The 20,659-nt window shown below is 47.2% G+C and overlaps 1 protein-coding gene across 2 annotated transcripts in view; it reads left to right on the top strand.

Moving 5' to 3' along the window:
- Nucleotides 1-20,445, top strand: part of LOC147666260 (galanin receptor 2b-like) — a 283,090-nt gene extending 262,645 nt beyond the window's left edge. Inside the window, exon 4 of one of the 2 annotated variants that reach the window (XM_086949185.1) lies at nucleotides 15,052-20,445. In XM_086949185.1, coding sequence (XP_086805311.1) covers nucleotides 15,052-15,880 — 829 coding nt within the window. In that variant the 3' untranslated portion in view covers nucleotides 15,881-20,445. The remainder of the gene's footprint in view (nucleotides 1-15,051) is intronic. The other variant, XM_086949184.1, reaches the window with a different exon arrangement.
- Nucleotides 20,446-20,659: the final 214 nt, after the last annotated feature.

Below are 20,659 nucleotides of genomic sequence, written 5' to 3'. Positions count from 1 at the left end.
TCCTCCGAGGTGGGGGTGGGGGGTCCCTCAATGTCGGGGCCCCACACAGAACCAACCCGGGCCCTGGTCTCCTCAGCCCACCTAACCTCCTGAATCTGCTCCAAGATACGCTCTCCCCTGGCCCTCTCCTCCCAGGAGACTGAACCCCAGACCGGGGGGGGGAGCGGCTGGCCGTGGCCATAAAAGTCGCACCCCCGGGGGAAGAACCCCACCTGATGGAAACCCTGGACCCAACCCGGGCCGCCAATGGGGACCAGGGAGGGGGAAGCACTCCTACCCACCGAAAACCCAGGCAACAACGGCCGAACCACGGCCGGGGAGCCCGCCCTCGAGCCCCGGGACAAGTCAATCGGGCCGCCCCCAGACACCCGCAGGTCCAGCCCAGGCCCATCCCCACTAAAAGAAGCCCCATCCAAACGAACCAAGGCCCCGGGGGCCCCTCCGTCACCCTCCGACCCGACCAGGCCCTGCGCGGGCCCAGCCCGGGCGTCACCTGGCTCCACCCCCTGCTCAGCACCGTCCAGCGCCATCAGAGGACCCTGGAGCGGAAGTTCCTCGGGCACGGCCCGCACGGCCACCCCCGAGGCCCCAGGCACAAAATCCAATTGGGGGAAGGGGCGAGTGGAAGTCGACCGTCGCTTCCCGCCCCGCGCAGTATCTTTAGGGACACCCCCCCCCCTCCCGGCCCCCGAGCCACCCTCCTGAACCTGATCGTCCTCCAGGCAGGCAAAAACCGCTGCCTGCACCCCCGCCGAGGCAGCCCTCGTGCCTCTGGTGGCCCCCACCCAGGCCTGATCCATGACCCCGGGCCTAATCAGGTCATCGCGGCCGGCTCTAGCAAGCAGCAACAAGGCCTCACGGACCTGTTCCGCCGGCACCCCAGACATCCCACCCAACACAGGAACAACAACAAGGGAAAGAAGCACAAACCCAGCTGTCGAACGAACAGCTCTGAGAACAATTCCTAAAAGTAGCACTAGGCCTCAAACACGCACTAACTACACTCTTTTTCGAGCTCCCTCCCGATGGTGCCAGGCGCGGAAAAGAGGAAGATCCCTTCCTCCCCCGCGCTTAAGTACCCACCCCCTAACTCCTCCCCTTCCCCTGCCTGGACTATCCCCTGCGCGAAAGACCCCGGGGAAAGACTAGTCTGCGACTCTGCTTTCCCCGGGGCCCGGCATTGCTTTTCACTTGGGAATCGAAGACACAGAGGCCTCACAACAGGACAAAGACCGGCAAAATCTGAGACGATAACAGCAGAGTGGCATGGGTGTGAAGGTAAATACCATTTTATGTTTCTGCTTCTCTCGCTGCGAGAAAGCAGAATGGTTGGGGGCGGGAGGGCATGCCTGGTTGGAGGTGGGCGAGTGGGCGGCTTGGGGAGGAGTGCCTTGCCCACTGCTGTGGGCCCTGTTTGGTCGGCCCTCTGGGGCAGACCAAACCAGTCATGCGCACACTACATGTTCTCTATGTAGGCCTACATAGAGAAAATGGCCTCCGTCCACACCAATCGCAACACTGCCATTGAAGCGTTGTGATTGGCTGAGGGGAGGATGCCTGCTTCCTGTTCTCCTGAAACAGCAGGAAAACGTAGGACCCGGCCAGCCAACAGCGGAGGCAGCTCGGGAGCCGGTGAGGTATGTTTTTCTATTTTTAAATGAATCCCCCCCATGCGAACCCCCACACGACCCCCCTACCCGCGAGTCATGCGAGCCGCTACTGGTTCCTAGTGATTGGCTTTTGCTCTTCCAGGTCATAGTGCCATTGGAGCAGATAACTGTCCATGCACGTGGTTCGAATGGTGTCCTAAACTTCCAACCAGACCTCTTGTCCCTTATTAGGACCTGGTCTTCAGGCGACTGCACCTGAACCCTAGCACGGTGCCTCCTGCTGGTGCACTCATTCGTTTGAGTTTGCCTGGCTTGAGCTACAGCTTCATCGTAGGGAGGCGATATCCACACCGCAGAGGCAGGAATGGTGTCACGCCTCGGCCCATTAAGCATCAAGGACCATGGTAATCGCTGGGTGGTGCAGTGAGTCGTTCCACAATGTTCTCTGAGGAATTTGTGCATGGGCATACCAGTATTGGTGCCTTCTGCAACAGGGATCCTCATTGTTTTATTCAGGGTGTGCATGAAACGCTCAATTACACCATTAGCTTGGGCCATTAAGGGGTAATTCAGCGATGCCTAATTTTTAAGTTTCCGAGTAGTTTTTTGAACTGTGACCCCTGGAACAGCCAGGCATTGTCCGTCTTTATTTCTTGCTATAAGACCCGAACAGTGCAAAAGCCCTTTCTAGCACTGGGGCTACATTGTGGAAATCCATGGAGTCTATCACATTGACAATGGGGTATTTGGAGTAGTTGTCCACTATCACTGCTTCGATGTGTCCATCCGGGAAGCTTCCAAAATCTAGGCTTACTTGAGACCACAGGGCAGTGCTTGGTTTCTCGTGATGATTGACACAGGCAGTTCTTGGAGATTAGTGATTTGGCATGAGGGACAGCATCTCACAGCCTCCTCTGCAGCCGCCTTTCGGCTCAGGGAACCAAACCTTTTCACTCATACAGGACTTCATTCGCATGGTCCCTTGGTGACCTCCATGGGCTAGCTTTGTTACTTTTTCTTGCAGACTCGGGGGTGAAGATGCAAGCTCCTAGTAGTACGAGACCTTCATGTGTGGTGCTCAGTTCATCGTGCTCTCTCCACAGTTTTATCAGGCGTTCCTTCCCAGGGCCATACCAGCTGTTGGCATTTCTCAGGACTCAGGAAGTTCTGCCATGAGCCTCATTGGAGAGTGTCCATGACTTTTCAAGCCTTTAGTCGGACTTTATGGCTTCACTGATTTCTTGGAGGCTAAGTGCTTGCGGCATGCACCATGTGTCACCATGCCGACGTATTCTTCCGTGGCATCTAAATTGTAGTGACTGTCCTCAGTCAGAGTGGGAGGATGGGGTAGATTAAGTCAGCTAGGTTCTTTAGCTCTTTGTTGGTAAGTTATCTCCATGTGATAGTGCTGCAGCTGGATGGCCCAGCGTTCGATCCTCATCAGGGGATGTGATGTTGTACCCTGAAATAAGGGAATGAGTGACTGATGATCTGTGAGTACTCAAAAAGGCCTGCCACTGAGGTAGAGATGAAAATGGCCAGATGCCCACTTGATAGCCAATGCTTCTCTTTCGATTTGAGAGTATTGGGTCTCCATGGGCACTAAGGCTTTGCTTGCAAAAGCTACCAGCGCCACTTCCCAGGTTCTATTTCTTGAGTGAGCACGGCCCACAGGCCTTCTGGGCTGTCAACAACTAGGAGTTTGGTCCTGTCTCTTCAGGTTGAAGTACCCCATCTTCGTTTTCCTGAGCAAGACTTCTTTCACTTTTTGTATAGCCTCATCTTCCTTTAGGCCCCATTGCCAAAGGGCATCCGCTTTTGTCAGCGCAGGTAGAGGCTCAGCAATGGTCGCCAGGCTTGGGATGACCCATTCACAGTAGGGGCCTTGCCCATGAAAATTCTTACTTCGCTGACTGTCGTCGGTGGAGGGGCTTGGGTGGCATGTGACTTGCAGGGTTCGACTTGTTATCCTTGGTTGAAAACGTATCCGAAAAACTCAAGAGTTTTCAAAGAAGGAGCACTTTTTCATGTGGAGGGTGATGCCCTGTTCAAACAGCCTTTTTAGTGCTGCTCGTAGGTGTCTATGATGCTCCTCAGCAGTCGCAGAGTGGATCAGAATATTATCACTTACATTCATGACACCTTGCAAGCCCGACAGTGTCTCTCTGATGGCATTTTGGAAAACTTTGGCTGCTGAGTATATTCCGAAGTTTAATTTCCTATATCTGTGCAATCCTAGATTCGTTGCAAAGGTGGTTATATAATGGCTTTCTTTTGCCAGTGGTAATTGATGATATCCTGCGTTGAGGTCCAGCTTAGAGAACTACCTACGGCCCCTCGCGGCGGGATGCCTGGCTTTCACCTTGTGGACACCCTGCCATGGTTTCTCACACGGGAATACCAGGACGGGTTCCCTAAGCAAGCGCCGGGGCGCTTACGGGCAGCTGTGCGCTTTACAAGTCCAGCACATTTACATTTACATTTACACCTAGACCCATTCAAGTTAGCAATGTCATCGTCCATTGTCGGCGTAGTATGCCATTTACTCTTGATTGGGAAATCGTCTGTCAATGCAGAGTCTTATCTTGCTAGTTTGCTTTGGCTTTCCAGCAGTAACCATCAGGGACACCCATGGGGCCGGGCCGGATACTTTTTCAATTACTCATAAGCTTTCAAGTTAGTTCAATTCTTGATCTACCAGCGGCCTCAGATGAAAAGGCACAAGTCTGTGGCGGAGGGCTACAGGTTTCACATATCTATCGATGTATAGCTTGACTAGTGGGTCTTTCAAGTATCTGAGCACTTGGAATAGGTCTGGAAATTGGTTTATGAGTTCATCTGTCTGGAATGCTTCCATTCCTTGCAAAGGAAACTAGACTGAGGTCTCCTGCAGTGTGGTTGCCAATGAGGGTATCTGCTTCTTTTTCAACGACACGGATGGTTGCCATGACTTCACGATTTTCGGATCTTATCTGAACTGTCGTTTTCCTTTTTAACGGAAGTGGGGATGGGCTTCCATATGTGAATATTTTGGTGTTTGTTGATGTGAGGGGTGCTTTTGGTCGGAGGTGCTGATACAGTTGAATACCCATTATGTTCACTGATGCACCGGTATCAATGAGAGCCTTGACTTTGGACCTTGCAATGTCAACAATACAGGTGGGTTGAGGACGTTGGTGGTGTTTGAGGTCATGCATGAACAAGATAAGGAATGGCTCTTGTTCGTCATCTGGTAAGGAGTCTTCCAGCCGGTGTTGATGGCATGGTGGTAGTTTCACAGTACTAAGGGGTTCAGAGTAGTTCCTGGACAGTTGCCTGATAGACTTGATAGGTTTGAGTTTTTCTACCCTGTGTGCCTCTTCCCTTTGAGCTCCCTGTGCAGACAGTGGCAAGTGGTTTAGCTTGCAGCATTTGGAGAATATGCAATCTTGTGCTGGGTATTCATCCAGGTGGTGTGTTCCACGGCTACAGTGTCCGCAGTTAGGCTCTGATGGAGAGGGTGTAGACGTCTTGGCCTTACTTGTCTTGCTATCAATGTGCATGGCTTCGTCTCATTCTACCTTAATGGTGGAGGGTGCACTTCATTTGATGTGTGATTGCATTGTCAATTTCAGCAGCTCTTGCAGTAGGCAGATCGTGAGATCTAGCCAGAATCAGGATGTCTTCTAGGCTTGGAAAAGCGCTCTGCCCAAAAAAACCTTTGCTACTGAACCCCAATGAAAACACCTCCAGCGACACTGATGGTGGAGTGTGTGTGTGTGGGGGGGGGGGGCAGAAGGGGGGGAGGGTGACGTATCAGTCCCCAAAATGGGGAGGGGGTCATCAAACATTTTCTCCACGTCAAAGCCATTTTATTTGTTCTGCCGACGTTTGCTCTAAACTCTGCACTCATTTGGGTTTAGCAAGTGAACTTTAAGTCAAACGCCAGACAGGGAGGAGGAAGCACAGGGCATCGAGCACTAAGGGGGGAGAACAGGAATTACCTGAGCGACGAAACAAGCCTGACCCTTTGGTTTAACATGATTCTCTGAAAAGGGATTTTAAAAACACAGCCCCAGCTTCCAGGCTGAGCACAGGCGCCCATTTGAGGTATTTTATTTAAAGGACTTTCATTTTAATATGTGCTTTCTGTCCATTTCAAAGCACTCTCATTCCTCCCCCAAATCTTGCCAGAAAATGGAAACGGAGGCAAAATATAGGGTAAAGTGAATATCCGGCCATTTTCATATAGGGGAGGGGAGAGGCCACGATTCAAATGTCTGTCTTAGTTCGAGTCAAGATCCACCTTCTGCTCCGTACAAATAGCGCCCGATCCTCCAATGGCACACTGATGGGAAAAGTACATTTTCACAGATACCATTACACAAGACCTCTAGTATGGCAAAACTAATCTACTCTGTCATTGTTTGGTTTGGTACTCTGCCTGAACTTCCTCATCAACTGAGACTTCAGCAGGTTGGATGTTTAGGAAGCTAACCTGCCCTAATTCTTCAGTTTATTGTCATGCATACAGATTTGTGAGCAATCGTTCCACATTTTGGGGATGAGTTGTCTCTCCAGGTAGATCAAGATCTTTGTTATTGACACTCCCATTGTAATTATGCGGCAGGGGAAGATAAATGTATGCAGCAGGGTTTACTAAAGTATGCACCAAAAAAATGCATATTATGTGGCGCATTGTAGCACATTTCGAAGCAGTATTGCTGTACAATTTTCCACTTTTTACACATGTTAACAGTGTATGCGTAAATGTTTAACCTAATTATTGTCAGTTTAAAACCAAAATACAGCAATCGGCCATTGAAAAATGGCCATCCTGTGAGACATACAGCCTGTCGCTGTGCGGTAACACGTGGTAAAGTATTTAGTAACTTTTGATTGGTTCGAGCTAGGAACAATTTACTAGGTGGCAGAGAGAGTAAACTCTTCAGAATGTGCAGACGATGATGGATTGTGTGATAAATCCATAATGATGTGGAGAGCACAGCCGCCTCAGGATCACATAATTCTAGTTGTCCTGGCTATAGACTTACATCCGAGTAAGGGATCCGGCAAGTGTTACACTCATGGATATTTGCTCACCTGTTTTCTATTCCCTCTACTTTTTGTCCATGTTACTGATATCCATATTAGTTTGCTTCAGTGATGCCAAATAACTAAGATCAAAAGTCCTGCAATGTCACTTTCTGTGATGTCACTTCTTGCGACGCAATATGCAATTAGAGGGGCCTCAAATCTTCCCTTTCGCCCGGAGCCTCAGAAGACCTAGGACCGGCTCTGACTGGAGCCTCCATGTGCGCCATGTGATGTGGGCGGAGTAATGAGAGGGGCACGTGTGTGAGTGCCTGCACAGCCTGTGGCAGTATCATGGCAGCGCTGAGCACCAAAGTCTGCCCTGGGAGCCGTTCTCACCTCAGTAGCTAGGCATGTATCGTATTGTATTGTAATTGCATTTATATAGCGCTTACTACCCCTGACGAGGCGTCGAAGCGCTTTTTCGGCGGGTATCACGCTACTCCGGGACCCATAGAGCATTAGTGTTGAATTAGTATAGTGAAAAATGCAAGTACATTTTAAGTGGTGGATGGGTTAGTCAGTTATTTAGATTTGGAATGATAGCAGAAGGATAGAGGAGGACAAAAGTTTGTATTTATTTATCGCTTGTTGACGCACGCTATTCAGGAAGTCTATAAAGGATTAGTGTTGAATTAATATGGTGAAATATGAGGTAATTTCAGTGGTGGATATTAGTCTGTTACTTGGAGTGAGAAGGATAGCGGAGGGATACAAGGGGAAGAAAGATTTGCATTCATATAGCACTTGTTACCCCTGATGGGTATTGAAGCACTTTTCTGGCGAGTAGCACGCCACTCCGTAACCCATAAAGGATTAGTGTTGAAAATTAGTATAGTATAAATATGAAGTAATTTGAGTAGTAGATATTTTATTCAGGTATTTGGGCAGTATATTAGTATAGTTGAATATGGAATATGGAATTTGAGAAGTGAATATGTTAGTCTGTTAATTTTGATTGAAAAGGATAGTGGAGGGATAAAAGAGTGAAGGATTTTATTTTTGTTATTATTTTTTTTAGGTCTTAGCAGTAGGAAGAGGCTTTTGGATGAGTAAAAAGGAGTTTTGGAAGGAAGGAGGCAGAGGGGAGAGTTTAGAAAGGTTTGTTTTAGGGGACCAGTGTAGTGAAAAGAGGTGTCAGATGATGCAAGGAGGGGGTAGAGCAGGAGAGAGTCTAGAAAGGGTTATTTTGGCGATCATAGTAGTGGTATGGGGTTTGGGATAAATGAGAGAGTGGATGTAGAGGATATATTTATCGATGTATAGGATGAGAGATAGGGTAGTGAATTGGAAGGAGTAGTAGAAAGAAGTTTGAGATGAGTCAGAAGGTTGGGCTAGAAGATATATTGAGCGAAGTATAGGCTGAGAAATAGGCTAGTGCATTGGAAATGCTAAATTGGAAGAAAGTGATAAATATATATATATCCATAAGTACATTGAAAGTATATAGATACAGAAAGGAAGTAAGTATATTTAGATTAAATATATTGATAGAGGCACAGGATGAGAAATAGGGTAGTTCATTGGATATGCTTTTTCAGGAGAAAAGTAACAAACACACAGATCCAAGTACATGGAAGGTACATAGATGCACAATGGAAGTATGTACATGTAGACCGAAAGATGATTTTATTTAACACCTTAGCTGCGTCGAACGTTCAGCACCCAGTGCTGAACGTTCGAATAACGAGTGCTGGCCCGTCGGCCAACGGTCGTGCGCAGCCCTGGCAAGGTAGTGCTCGCGACGACCGTTGGCCGACGGCAGCGCTTTAGGGGTTAATGATGAATATTATTATTATTATTATTATTATCTTTTATTTTTTATTTTCTCTTAACAGCATAATTATTTTACATGTTTTATAAAGTAATACACAAAGATAGGCACACATCTATAGTGAAAACAAATGCTTATATACAGAGGGATATGCTGTAAATTTCTGTTTCCGTATGGTGCTTATGTGGGGAAGAGCCAGATCTTGAGTAGTTTTCTGAAAATAAGGTGGTTGTTGGTGGATCTTATGTTGGGGGTAAAGAGTTCCATAGTTTGGCTGCTTGAACAGAGAAGGATGTGCCACCCATGGTTTTTTTCTTGTATGGTTGGATTTTGAGGCGAGATGCTCCTTTAGAGCGGAGGTTCATTTGTTGAATGTGTTTTGTGATTTTATTCCTGATGAAGAGTGGCCCTATTCCATGTATTGCTTTGTGGGTAATACAAAGCAGCTTGGACATGGATCTTCTGGCAACCGGTAACCAATGCATGGCTTTCAAGGCAGGGGAGATGTGGTCTCGTGGTTTGATATGCAAGAGTAGTTTGGCAGCCGAGTTCTGAATTCGTTGTAGTCTTTTCATGGTTGTTAAAGGTGATCCGTGGTAGAGGCTATTGGCGTAATCGAGTTTGGATAGAACAAGGGAGATGGTAGCTTGGACCTTGTGTGGAAATCCCAAATGAGGGAAAATTTGTCGCAGTGTCTTTATAGTAGCAAAGCTTGATCTTGCTAGTTTATTCACTTGGACATTCATCGACAGCTTGGAGTCCATGGTCATTCCGAGGTTTCTTACTTCCTTCAATATTTTAGGCAGTGATCCCAGTTCATCAGGCCACGCGGCAAGCGGATTGTAATTTTTCCAATCGCCACACGTGAGTATTTCAGTTTTTGAAGCATTCAATTTGAGATGGCTCCAAGTCATCCACTGATCCACGGCTCTAAGACAGCTGAAAATTGGTGATTTTCCAATGTCTTTGGGGCATTCCAGTTGAAGGAGTATTTGCGTGTCATCTGCATAGTTGTAGCACGTGAGGTGAAAGGTATTGATCAGTACTGGTAAAGACTTCATGTAGATGTTGAAAAGCATGGGCGAGATGATAGAACCTTGAGGGACCCCTGCATTTGTGGAGTACGGTTTGGACGAGAAAGGTGGGGTGTGGATGACATTAGTTCTGTTTCGAAGGTAGGACGCGATCCAGTCTAGAGCAGTTCCCTCTATGCCGGCTTCATAAAGTCTTTGTTTAAGAGTGTCATGGTCAACCTTGTCAAAGGCAGCTGGGAGGTCCAAGAGGAGTAGCGCAGCAGCCCCGTTGCGGTCAACTGTATTCTTTAGGTCATCCCAGATGGCAAGGAGGGCAGATTCAGTGCCTCTTCCCGGACGGAATCCTGTTTGGAAATCTGAAAGTATGTCATTCTCTTCAATTAATTGTGACATCTAGGCGAACGCTGCTCTTTCTATCAGTTTGCCCAGGAATGGTCCATTTGTAATGGGTCTGTAGTTGTCAGTGTTCAGCGTGTCCAAGTTTGTTTTCTTCAGTAAAGGGCGTATGTATGACTTTTTGAGTTCTTCTGGAAATATTTCAGTAGTTAAGGAATCGTTGATGATTCTTCTTACTGGAATGGCAGCAGAGGTTGTTAAAAGAATTGTCTTGAAAGTTTGTGGCGGACAGGGGTCAGAAGGGCTGCCGGCAGGCCTGCTTGCTGTGACCAGGTCCATAAATTCATCGTGTGAGATGTGTTGGAAGGAACAGAGAGGCTTGATTAGAGCAGTCCGCCTTGGCGTCATCTGGGCAGCGTCATCGACATGCAGCTTGCGCGCCTCACAACAGAAATAGACGGATCATGGCAGGGTCAGAGTGACTGCACGGCTGAATCGGCAGCCAGTGGCTGGTGGAAGCCGGTGTCATTGTGGTTGATTCGCCGCTGTAAGGGGATCAGTGGACTTTGTAGCAGGTGGGGTTGGAGCCCACCCTCATTGCCAGTGTACTGGGCCTTGCCTAGATGTCCAGTACACTGGCTAAAAGACCCAGTGTGGTCCTAACCCATTTACTATCTAGCCTCTGGCCATGCGTGGCCAGAGGAAGTACATGGTGCTTTTCCAAGCACACCAGCACTGTGGGGCAGTGCTTGGTGAACGTTACACACTATAGCAGCCGGACATGCACAGGGATGCACCATAGAAGTGACCTGCAGCAGCGAGCAGTTCAAGTTTTTGAATCCAAAATGGTTTTATGTTTTTCTATCTCCATGGTTAAAAGTGTTTCCACTTTCATGCAAGAGATAGATAGATATATATTTATATATTCTTTCAAAATGTTGTAGTGATGAGCTCCATGGGCAGAGGGTGATCCAGGCCTTGGGTAATAGGTCATCCAGATATAGATTCACTCTACAATAATAAATCCTGCAAACCTGCGCAGTCGGGGTGAAGCGAACAGCAAGCGCCCAAAAACAAGTGAACGAATGTCCCTGGTTTGTTGAAAGAACTGATTTAAAAGTGAGACTGCACAACAGTGATTAATGTTCTTGCTCACCTGACTCTGTGAACTAAGATTTTCGAGACACTAGGACATTCTTTTAAAAACCAGCACAGTCTGAGTAAATCTAGGATGTATGGCCAACCTTTGAGGAGGTAATGGAGGCTTTCGATGCAGGTAATCCGAAGGGGCCTATATCATGCAGAAGTGTGGCCTCTGCCCCCAGGAAGAAAATGTGGGATTAGAAGAGAGGACTAAGATTACACAGAGGGGGAGAAGGATAGTACAGCATGAGGACTCTTGGCTAAGTGACCAGCAGTGGTCCTAGAGAAAGGTGGTGCGCATTGCAGGGGCTGGTGGAAGGAGCCTTCCATGATTGCGTGAACACCAAGCATCCCAAGGCATAAGTGAGACCACGAACTACAAGGGATACATGGACACACTGGGGAAAATACTCAATGTTTCCCGCATTAGAATGAGGGTAAATTGCCAGAGTACAAAATTCTAGTTTATCTAGTTCTTGGCGGCCAGTGCTAAGTTTGAAGACCTTGGTTATTTGAATCCCTTAAGTGACAGCTGATGGGCAGTCCCAATATATATGCCTAATGTCCGCCTCAGTAACTTGACAGCTAGGTCAAGTGGAGTTTGCATTAGCATAGATTTTTTCAGGGTGTGTCATAGTTACATATTCTCAATTTAGGACAATGAATTGAATATATTGAAATCTTACGTTGTGTGATATCTTATGGGGATGAGAACGTGTTCTGTCCCCTTCTTTCCCTGTATCTGTAAGTGAGTGTCAATCAAGACTCCAGATGACTAATCTGGCAGCTTGCTAGCCACATCCAGGGCAAGGAGCTGAGCTCCTGGGACCCAATAAGTAAAGGAATCTGAACTGTGGAGAAGTAGGCACATTGTGCACAAATACCTGATGCTGGTTTGAGGACTTTATAATTAGGAACACACACAGCCCCATGGTGTTAATAGGCCTACTGTGAAAAACAGCGCCATTCAAGAACGCAAAGAACTGTTGCCAGGTGGTCGATGGAGAGACCTGAGACGCCAGGAGAGTGAGCACACTGAGCAATAGTGGGCTACAGCACAATGAACTTCTGTCAAAATTCACTCTCCAAAAGGCTATTTGTACAGACAGGTATAACTCAGGCATAGAATAAAAAAAGAAAGAGTTGGGAGGCATTCCACAACATACATGGAGAGGAGACGATAGGCCAAGCGAAGAATTTCACACGGCAACGACAGATTAGGCCGTCACCTCGACTTTGTTGAGTCACAGGTTATGCCCTGATGCTAGAGGGGACAATGATGGGAAAATCTTAGCATATCAAGGATGGACCAAGGCCGAATTCACCAGACTGGGGACCACATGAAGAGTACCCTAGCGCTCATAGACCAAACAGACAAACTGGTCTCTTTTGTACACACAATTAAAGACATTAAATCAGCCCTAGAAATTAAGATTGACCCAGTACCGCTGGACTCAAACTTGCTAACGACAGACCAGAAAGAAAACTGGCACAGAGGATGACCCAAGTGGAATCTGACCTAGCAGAATTCACATCTGAATAAACTGAACTGAAGTGAAGACAGAAGTGGCAGAGATACTTGTGAAGGATAGATTGTGCAAAGCAGCTGGTGACATTTGAAAGTGGTGGGGCGTAAATACTGCACTGTGACGAGCGCGCTCGCAGCGAGCGAGGCCCAACCACCTATAGGGGATTCGGGGGTTCTCCCACGAGAACATTATGAAAAAAGAGTGGGCAAATGGTGCATTCTTAAGCACGTTTGAGAAAGAGGTATCTTGGCCAATACATCTCTGGGAGTAGCCAGACAAGTCTCTTTGCACTTGCACAGATAGATCTCTCTCCCTGCATTCGCATAGGCACAGTCACCCTGCACTCATAGACCCATTACTCACCCTTCCCTGACACATCACTAAGCCAGCATTCACCCATCCACATCACTCACTCTAGACTCACACAGGCACACTGCTCAACCTGCACTCACACAGACATCACTCACCCTGGACTCACTTAGGCACACTGCTCACCCTGCGCTTACACAGACATCACCAACCCTGCACTGTCACAGACACCACTCACCCTGGACTCACACAGGCACACTGCTCACCCACACACATCACCGACCCTGCACTGTCACAGACCTTGTTCACACAGGCACACTGCAGACCCTGCGCTCACACAGACATCACTCACCACGGACTCACACAGGCACACTGCTCACCCTATACTCACACAGACATCACTCACCCTGGACTCACACAGGCACACTGCTCACCCTGCACTCACACAGACATCACTCATCCTTCAATGCACTGCACTCAATAGGTTTCATGTCTTTCAGCCTGTCTAGGCCCGACATTGCCTGGTGACAGACTCCAGTACATAACACCACGTCAGCTGGGGCCTCTGAACAGCTGGGGGTGCTCTGCACAGACCCAAGAATGCAAGCAGCCCCCCACAGACACTGGTGTTATTGTATGCTATTCGTCACTGCAACACCCTACACTGTAAAGGAAAGTGGGACCGTGCTGGCATTCAGCCACTTTTTCCTGTTCCTTGGTATCTGGCCTTTTTCTTGAGCTCATCACTTTAGTCCCTTTGCCCACCCTTGTTTGTATCCAAAAGCCTCAATAACATGTGGGAGTGACAGTGAGTGTTGAGGCCTATAGTCTCTCACACACAGACTCAACTAAGCACTGATCTTCCCTCGGTGCCTGGAAGCGGTCTCCTGAACAGTGGTTACACGCTTTATCTTCATCTTCTTTAACAAACTGACAATTCAATGCATTACTCGCGAGGGGGGTGGCAGGGGCATTGGGGGGGGGGGGGGGGGTGGTCGCGGTGGGAGGGTGCGCCAAGGGAGAATAACATTAAGAAAACTTACCTGACCGCCTCTGCTCCTGGTCCGCGTTGGCGCCCCATCTTCAAACAAGAACCGGAACAGGAACAGCAGCACCGAGTGGCAACCCCTAAGCCAATCTGCAACGCCAGGGCACAGTTAATCCTCGCCCACAGCACGCCCATTAGGAGACCGAGGGGCTCCTAATGGGCATGCGCTAACAAGTTAAAACACAAGTGCGCATGAGTGGGCACGGTGCGAAAATTCGCCCTCCGTCCCCACTCATGCGCACTTGTGTTGTGCTGCTGCCTGCTGCACCCATGTCTGACAATGCATGTCAGTCAACATGACGCCAGACCGCCCAGGGGGTCGGCGGTCTGACGCAATGCTGGCTGGCATACATTGTCAATTCTCCCTCGGCGTCGGTCTTTGAACTTAAGTAAACTATTCAGTTTACTTAAGTTCAGAAACGTCGGAGCTGCGGGCGGCTGCGGGCAGGGGGTGCTACGCCCCCACGCCCTAATGGACGCACCGCGCCTGCGTACAATAAAGACTAGTCTACGGCTCACTGAAACGAGAGATTGGCTTTCAGCCAGCAGTACTCCATTAAAACCTAAAGACCATTTGAAGATGAGGGTGAATGGACTTTCCAATATGCGAGAGCCCGTTAACGTTTATTTAAATATGTTGTCCGTGGATTAGCCTGCTTCATTGAATAGGACATCATGAAATCTATACGGGCCCTGAGGTTAAAGTCCTCCTGCTTCAAGGACCTTCAGGGAGTGTGCAGCCAGCAAGTACACAACAGCTCTGCATCACAAGACAGGGGGCATTTAGTCACCCTTGTATCCTAATAACACAGGGAGGGTGAGTACGTCAGCGACCTGGATATCTGGCAAGTACACTGTGAAGAGATGTTGCTTGAACTACAGTTTTCAGGCCGTTTCTTTGTCTTCGCCCATTTTACACCTACTTAATCTCTTATGGCTTAGGTAATGTATGTTTACCTACTGCAGGACTTATGGTCTCCAAAGAACAGGAAGTCTGCGCTCATCCATAGTAGGCCTTGTGGCTAATTGTGTACAATGTCAGAGCATCGGTTTGTGCCACACATCCAGCTATGCATTGTGTTCCTTGCTCTCCTTGGGACTTCTAATGTTGATAATGTATCTTTTTTGGTAGTTTGCCATGCAAATGGATCATTCTCTAATTGTATATTTTGTCTTATGCCTTTTTCTTGAACAGGTACCTGGCTATCCGTTACCCACTGAAGTCCCGGGACCTACGCACCTCCAGGAATGCCTTGGCTGCCATTGTGGTCATATGGGCCCTCTCCATCCTCTTCTCTGGGCCCTACCTCAGCTATTACCAGATCATCCATTACCATGGGGTGCCAATCTGTATTCCAGCCTGGGAGGATGAGCGTCGCAAGATCATGGACGTCTGCACCTTCGTCTTTGGCTACCTAATCCCAGTGGTTATCCTCAGCCTTGCCTACGTACGGACCATAAAGTTCCTATGGACATCAGTGGACCCTATTGAGACAATCTCTGAGTCCAAGAAGGCTAAACGCAAAGTGACTAAGATGATAATCATTGTGGCTGTGCTATTCTGCATTTGCTGGTTGCCCCACCACCTTGTCATCCTTTGCTTCTGGTTTGGACAGTTCCCATTCAACCGGGCCACTTATGCCTTCCGCTTGGTTTCTCACTGCATGTCCTATGCCAACTCCTGCCTCAACCCGATTGTTTACGCTCTCATCTCCAAGCACTTCCGCAAGAGGTTCCGACAGGTGTTTACTTGCCCAATCAAGAAGAAGAAGAGGCGGAGAGGGGGAGCAGGCAACAAGGTTCATGTGCTCAATGTGACCAACCCTACAGCAGCAGGGTTCTATGGCCCTGGAAACAACAATACAGAGGTCACGCAGGTTCAAGAGGAGGGTGGAGGCAGGGCCTTCTTGGTGCCGAGGACCGATTCTGGGGCAGATGGGGGAGAGAGTGCCATATTAGGGGATGGGCTGAGCCGTAAGAGTCTAACACCATATCGGGAGATTCCAGTGGCCCAGGACCAGTGACTTGTTATGGGGCATGAAGAATTTGAGTAGCAGTTGTTAGGATGAGTGGAAGTAGGGAGCTGGAGTTAAAGCAGTGACCCTATTACCACTAAATCTCCATACTCCTTGGCCGAGTTACAGTTTGTATGATCATAGCTGTTCGCCAAGAGAAATTTGGAAGACAACATTTTTTACAGGAATGTCCCTTATTATGGAGAGGACATCATTAGTTGCACATAGGAGGTCTTCTTTGGCTAATCCAAAGATATTGCTTGGAAATTACCAATGGGGGCGTCTTGCCCAGAAGAGGTCTTAAGTAATATGGTTAAGGAATCATTCATCTGTAAGCATTGCTTACTCTGATGAGATGAGAGGTAGGTCGAAAGCAGTGAAGAATTGACTCCTGCTTCTTCCCCTTGGTTCTCTCTTCTGTCTATGACCTCCTCGCTGTTTATGCCTTAGAGTACATCCACTGCTTTTGGAATATCAATGAAAAGATGGAAACATTGGACCAGATTCTAGAGATTGTGCAACAAAAACTTTGAAAGAGTCTGAGATGTTGGGTAAGGGAACTGAGTGTGTCTTATTTGTGGAATTGCAAACACTGAATGTGCTGACCAGTTTGGAGCCACAGGTTTTGGAATGCAAACAATCGCAGACAGGGCAACTTTAGAGCCTTTGGGCAATTGCCCAATCAGTGCATTGCGCTGTCAACACATCAGAGAAGGCTACAGTTGTGAAAACCTCCATTCACTCATTGCCCAGGCCATTGGAAATGCTCAAAGCTTTCCTGTCTGAGGCTGGCCATGAAAATCGTGGAAAGCTGTAAACTGCAGCTGATGGAGTTCCAGGAAACTCAACCAGGAAATATATATATGGAAAGTTAGAGCCTCCTACCCAAAGAATTTTGCAAGCCCAATTAGAGAAATCTTGAAGGCCCCTGAACATGGTGTTGAAAGTGTTTCTCCAAGTGAGAAAGTGTGGCGTTTCTGGGGGTATTTCTGTCAATGAAGGGCCATAGATCTGACAAAGCAAAATGTCTGGAGACTTCTATCCTCCAGTTTGAGTTCTTATAGAAGAAAATCCTTCAATATAGAGGCGTACAACCAAGGAATTCCAGCATACTTACCCAAACAATTGTTAAATTCCTGGAAAATAACAGGTCACCCAGCTAAGTTCTGGAGTATAAAGCCCCCCTCCACCCACGGTTGGAAATCACTCCAAGAAGCACTGGAATAATAATTTCTTAGAACTGAGGAATCCTTTTGCTACCCCCAATGAACCCTGAGGTAATTGATTTAATAAAGTCTTAACCAGAAAAAATAGTTTCCGGTTCCATTGCAGAGAGCCCACAAAAAAAAAACGATATCGAAGTCCTGCTTTTATGACATGTACTTAAGGCCAGAGGTACCAAGCCTTTTAACAATTGCGAACGTTCCAATTGGGCGTTTGCAACGGGTACCACGTTTTTCCCTATGTAACAATCCCATGATTGCAGTCAGAAAACGATTTCCGACTCCTAAAATGGGATTCCAAATGGACACTGATTTGGTATCTGGAAGGGGCGTGTGTAAGCGTCCCCTCTAAATAAAAAATCTGCATCTAATTTATTCAGTGTTTTTCGACCGAAATATGTTAACAGAACATTGATATTTTACTTATACCTCAAAGAAGATGGTAGCCCATTTGCAAAAAGGAAGGGGTTTGTTTATTTGGGGACACTTTACGCTTTGTGAATGTGGAAAAAGTTTGAGCAGGCAGTGGTTTAAGGATAACGGGCTGCATTTCAGAATAAGAAAAAAAAGTTTGCTTGCATAAAAGAAATCTCAGACATGGTGGTCTGCTGGCCCAAGCGTAGTGGGCAGAAGAACAATGTATTTAACCCAGATCTTTTGACTGGGGGAGAATGTTTGCATTGTCAACATTCCGTCCATCATTTGTTTGCTGCGGCCCCAGCAGGTCACCATTCCTGTAATGGACCCCAAACATAGTAGGTCGCACTTGCAACCTATCTCATTAATATTCATGAGGATTTCAATCCACCTACTACGATTTGGATTGTTAAGAATTGACCTACATAGGTAGGTTCTAAGAAACGTTTACTGGTCATAAAAAATATTGGTTGCAATTTGTGACCATTGTTTTGCGATCAGATAGACACACATCTTGGTCTTAGGACATTCTTGTGCAGGCGACACCAAACCCAGTAAGTTTAGGGATTTTAGTCCTGATTTTTCAATCTTCAACCCTACATTTTAGCCCCGGATTCACTAACTACTTAAGCAAAATGGATTATGGGCATTGCAGGCCTACTTTTTCCACGATAAATTCCAGTTCATTCTAAGGCTGCAGTTCTATTACCGTCCTTACTCCCTGTGCATCCTGGGGACTGCAGTCCTACTTTCACCTGCCTAGTCATGCAGACCTAATTGTTCTACCCTCCATGCTGATTCTATGTGAAACCAAATTGCTGCTGCCCTAGTTTTCCTGCCTTTGATCCCAGTGGATTTTTGATAGGTTGTGCCCTGATTCACCAATCTTAATCCTATTGTATTGTGGGCTTTATGGAGCTTCCTTCAGCAAATGAAAATTTTAACCCTGTGTTCACTAACTCCTCAATCAAAGCGTGCTCTTGGGACTGTAGTTCTGCTTTCATCACTCTCAGTCCTAGTACAGTCTCAAGGAGGGAGGTGCAGAGTTCAACTTCTCCACCCTCAACGCTAGTGCATTTTTGGGCTCTAATCCTAGTTCTCCCACCCTCGACCTAAGTGCATTCCGGAGGAGAAAGGTCTAGTTTCAGAACTCTCACTCCAAGTACTTTACCCGCCTGAGGCCCCCAGGAGTTGGAGAGGACATAGTTCTCTTTACACATTCTTTCATTGGAATGCATTCTGGGTTGTGTGATCTTACTTTCCACTTTCAATCCCAGGTGAAGTCTAGAGGCAGCAGTCCTATTTACACCATCACTGAGTCTGGTGCTTTTTGGGGGTGTGGTTTGACTTTCGCATCCCTCAATCCCAATGGCTTCTAGGAGCCTAAATCCTGTATTCCAAGGTGGTCTACAGTCCTGATTTAATCCCCCTCACAAAAAAATCACATAGGTGTCTGTAGTCCTGGAGTTACCACCCTCGTTCCCTCAACGTTCTTGGGGATTTCGTTTTACTTTCTACTCTCTCAATCCTGTTGCATCCTGGAGGACTATCTTCATCCTCAACGCTAGCGCATTCTGGGTGTTGTATTCCTAGTTTCAGCTCTCTCAATCCCAGTGCATTCTGGAAGTTGTGGTCCAACTTTCCCCACCCTCAATCCATGTGCATTCCTACTGCTGTAGTTTCAACACCCTTAAATTCGCGGAGCGTTCAAGAAGGAGGGCTGTAGTCCCGAAATCCGGGTGCTCCAAAAAAAGTATCCCTTGAGGTTGTAGGCCTTCCCAGTCCCTCTCCCTGACTCTCACCCATGGTTCAGTCTAGAAAGACAATGAGTCATGTTTGTATTGGAAAAACATCTATTTTTAGAAAGACAAATGTTTGTAAAATGTATTCTTGAGCCTAAATGCATCCTATTTAAATAAAAGACTGAAGATTTATGTATTTTCTGGATATTTATTTTTTGTAGGCACTTTTCTGAGCATGCTCTGATTTCAATGCAGTGAACATTTTACCTTCAGACGTAGAACTGAGTCCCACACCTTGTTTTCATCGGTGCTGCAATAGCTGGTGATGTGTAATCTAACCTTATTTCGTTTCTTGTAGTGGTGGAAGGGAAGGTGATGGGACTCCCTGGGTGGCTAATGTCAGGATCTCAGGTCGTGCTCCGTTTGGTTGAGCAATGGCTGATGAGACCCACTGGATGTATAGCCATAGATCCAGGCTCTGGGTTTTGTGATGGTGCAGCGCCCGGTGGGGTGCGTTTGAGAGGTCTATTCTGTATTCAGATCTGGGTTCCGTTGCATTGCTTGCAGTGGTGCAGCAGCTGGTGGGGCGAGTGTGAGAGGTGTATCTACAGATCACTGGTTATGTTGCTTGTGGTGGTGCAGCGGCCGATGACATCATTCTGAGGGCCTGCCCTGCATTCAAATCCCAGGTCCTGTTGATTTTAATGGTACAGTAGCTGCTGAAGGTAGTCTCAGGGGTCCATCCTACATTCAGACCCTACGTCCTGTTGCTTTTGGTGGTGCAGTGACTGGTGGTGGAGCTGAGACTGCCGAGTCTAATCCCAAGTGTTTGTTCCTTTTAGATTCTGCACATTGTTTTCCTAGGTGATGTAAGTGTTGGTGAGATGAATTTTAAGTGTCTATTCTGTGTAGATCCCAGACCCTGATTGCGATAGATGTGCATGGACTGGTGAAAGGTGGCTGAGGAGTGTATCTTCTAGACCAGTGGTTCTCAAACTTTCAGAAACACGACTCTCTTTTTGAAACCACAAACTTTTGCGACCCACCCAACTTTAATGGACAGGAGGTAGACGATTCATTTAATGCACTTAAAGCACCGTTTGGCAGTGCATTTTCATTTGCAGACAGTAGATTTTCCATTGAAATGGCCACAACATTTATTTGCACAAATAAACAGTTTTTCTGATAAAACTATATAGCACACAAATGACATTGTGTGGAAATCGGGTTTCTCTGACTATTTATCATTTGTGCATCACCAAGTAAAGTGTCTTGAATGTTTTGGTCCTTTTAAAATCTCCAACATATTTCAGAATTACAAACAAATATGTAACTGCTGAATGCATATCATTTATTTACAGGTATTTACATTTTGTTGCATGTTACAAAGGGACAACATTCTACAG

The sequence above is a fragment of the Lissotriton vulgaris genome, unplaced genomic scaffold (assembly GCF_964263255.1).
Source record: "Lissotriton vulgaris unplaced genomic scaffold, aLisVul1.2 SCAFFOLD_2407, whole genome shotgun sequence".
In the NCBI taxonomy this organism is placed as follows: Eukaryota; Metazoa; Chordata; class Amphibia; order Caudata; family Salamandridae; genus Lissotriton; species Lissotriton vulgaris.
This window is presented reverse-complemented; position numbering and strand designations above follow the sequence as displayed.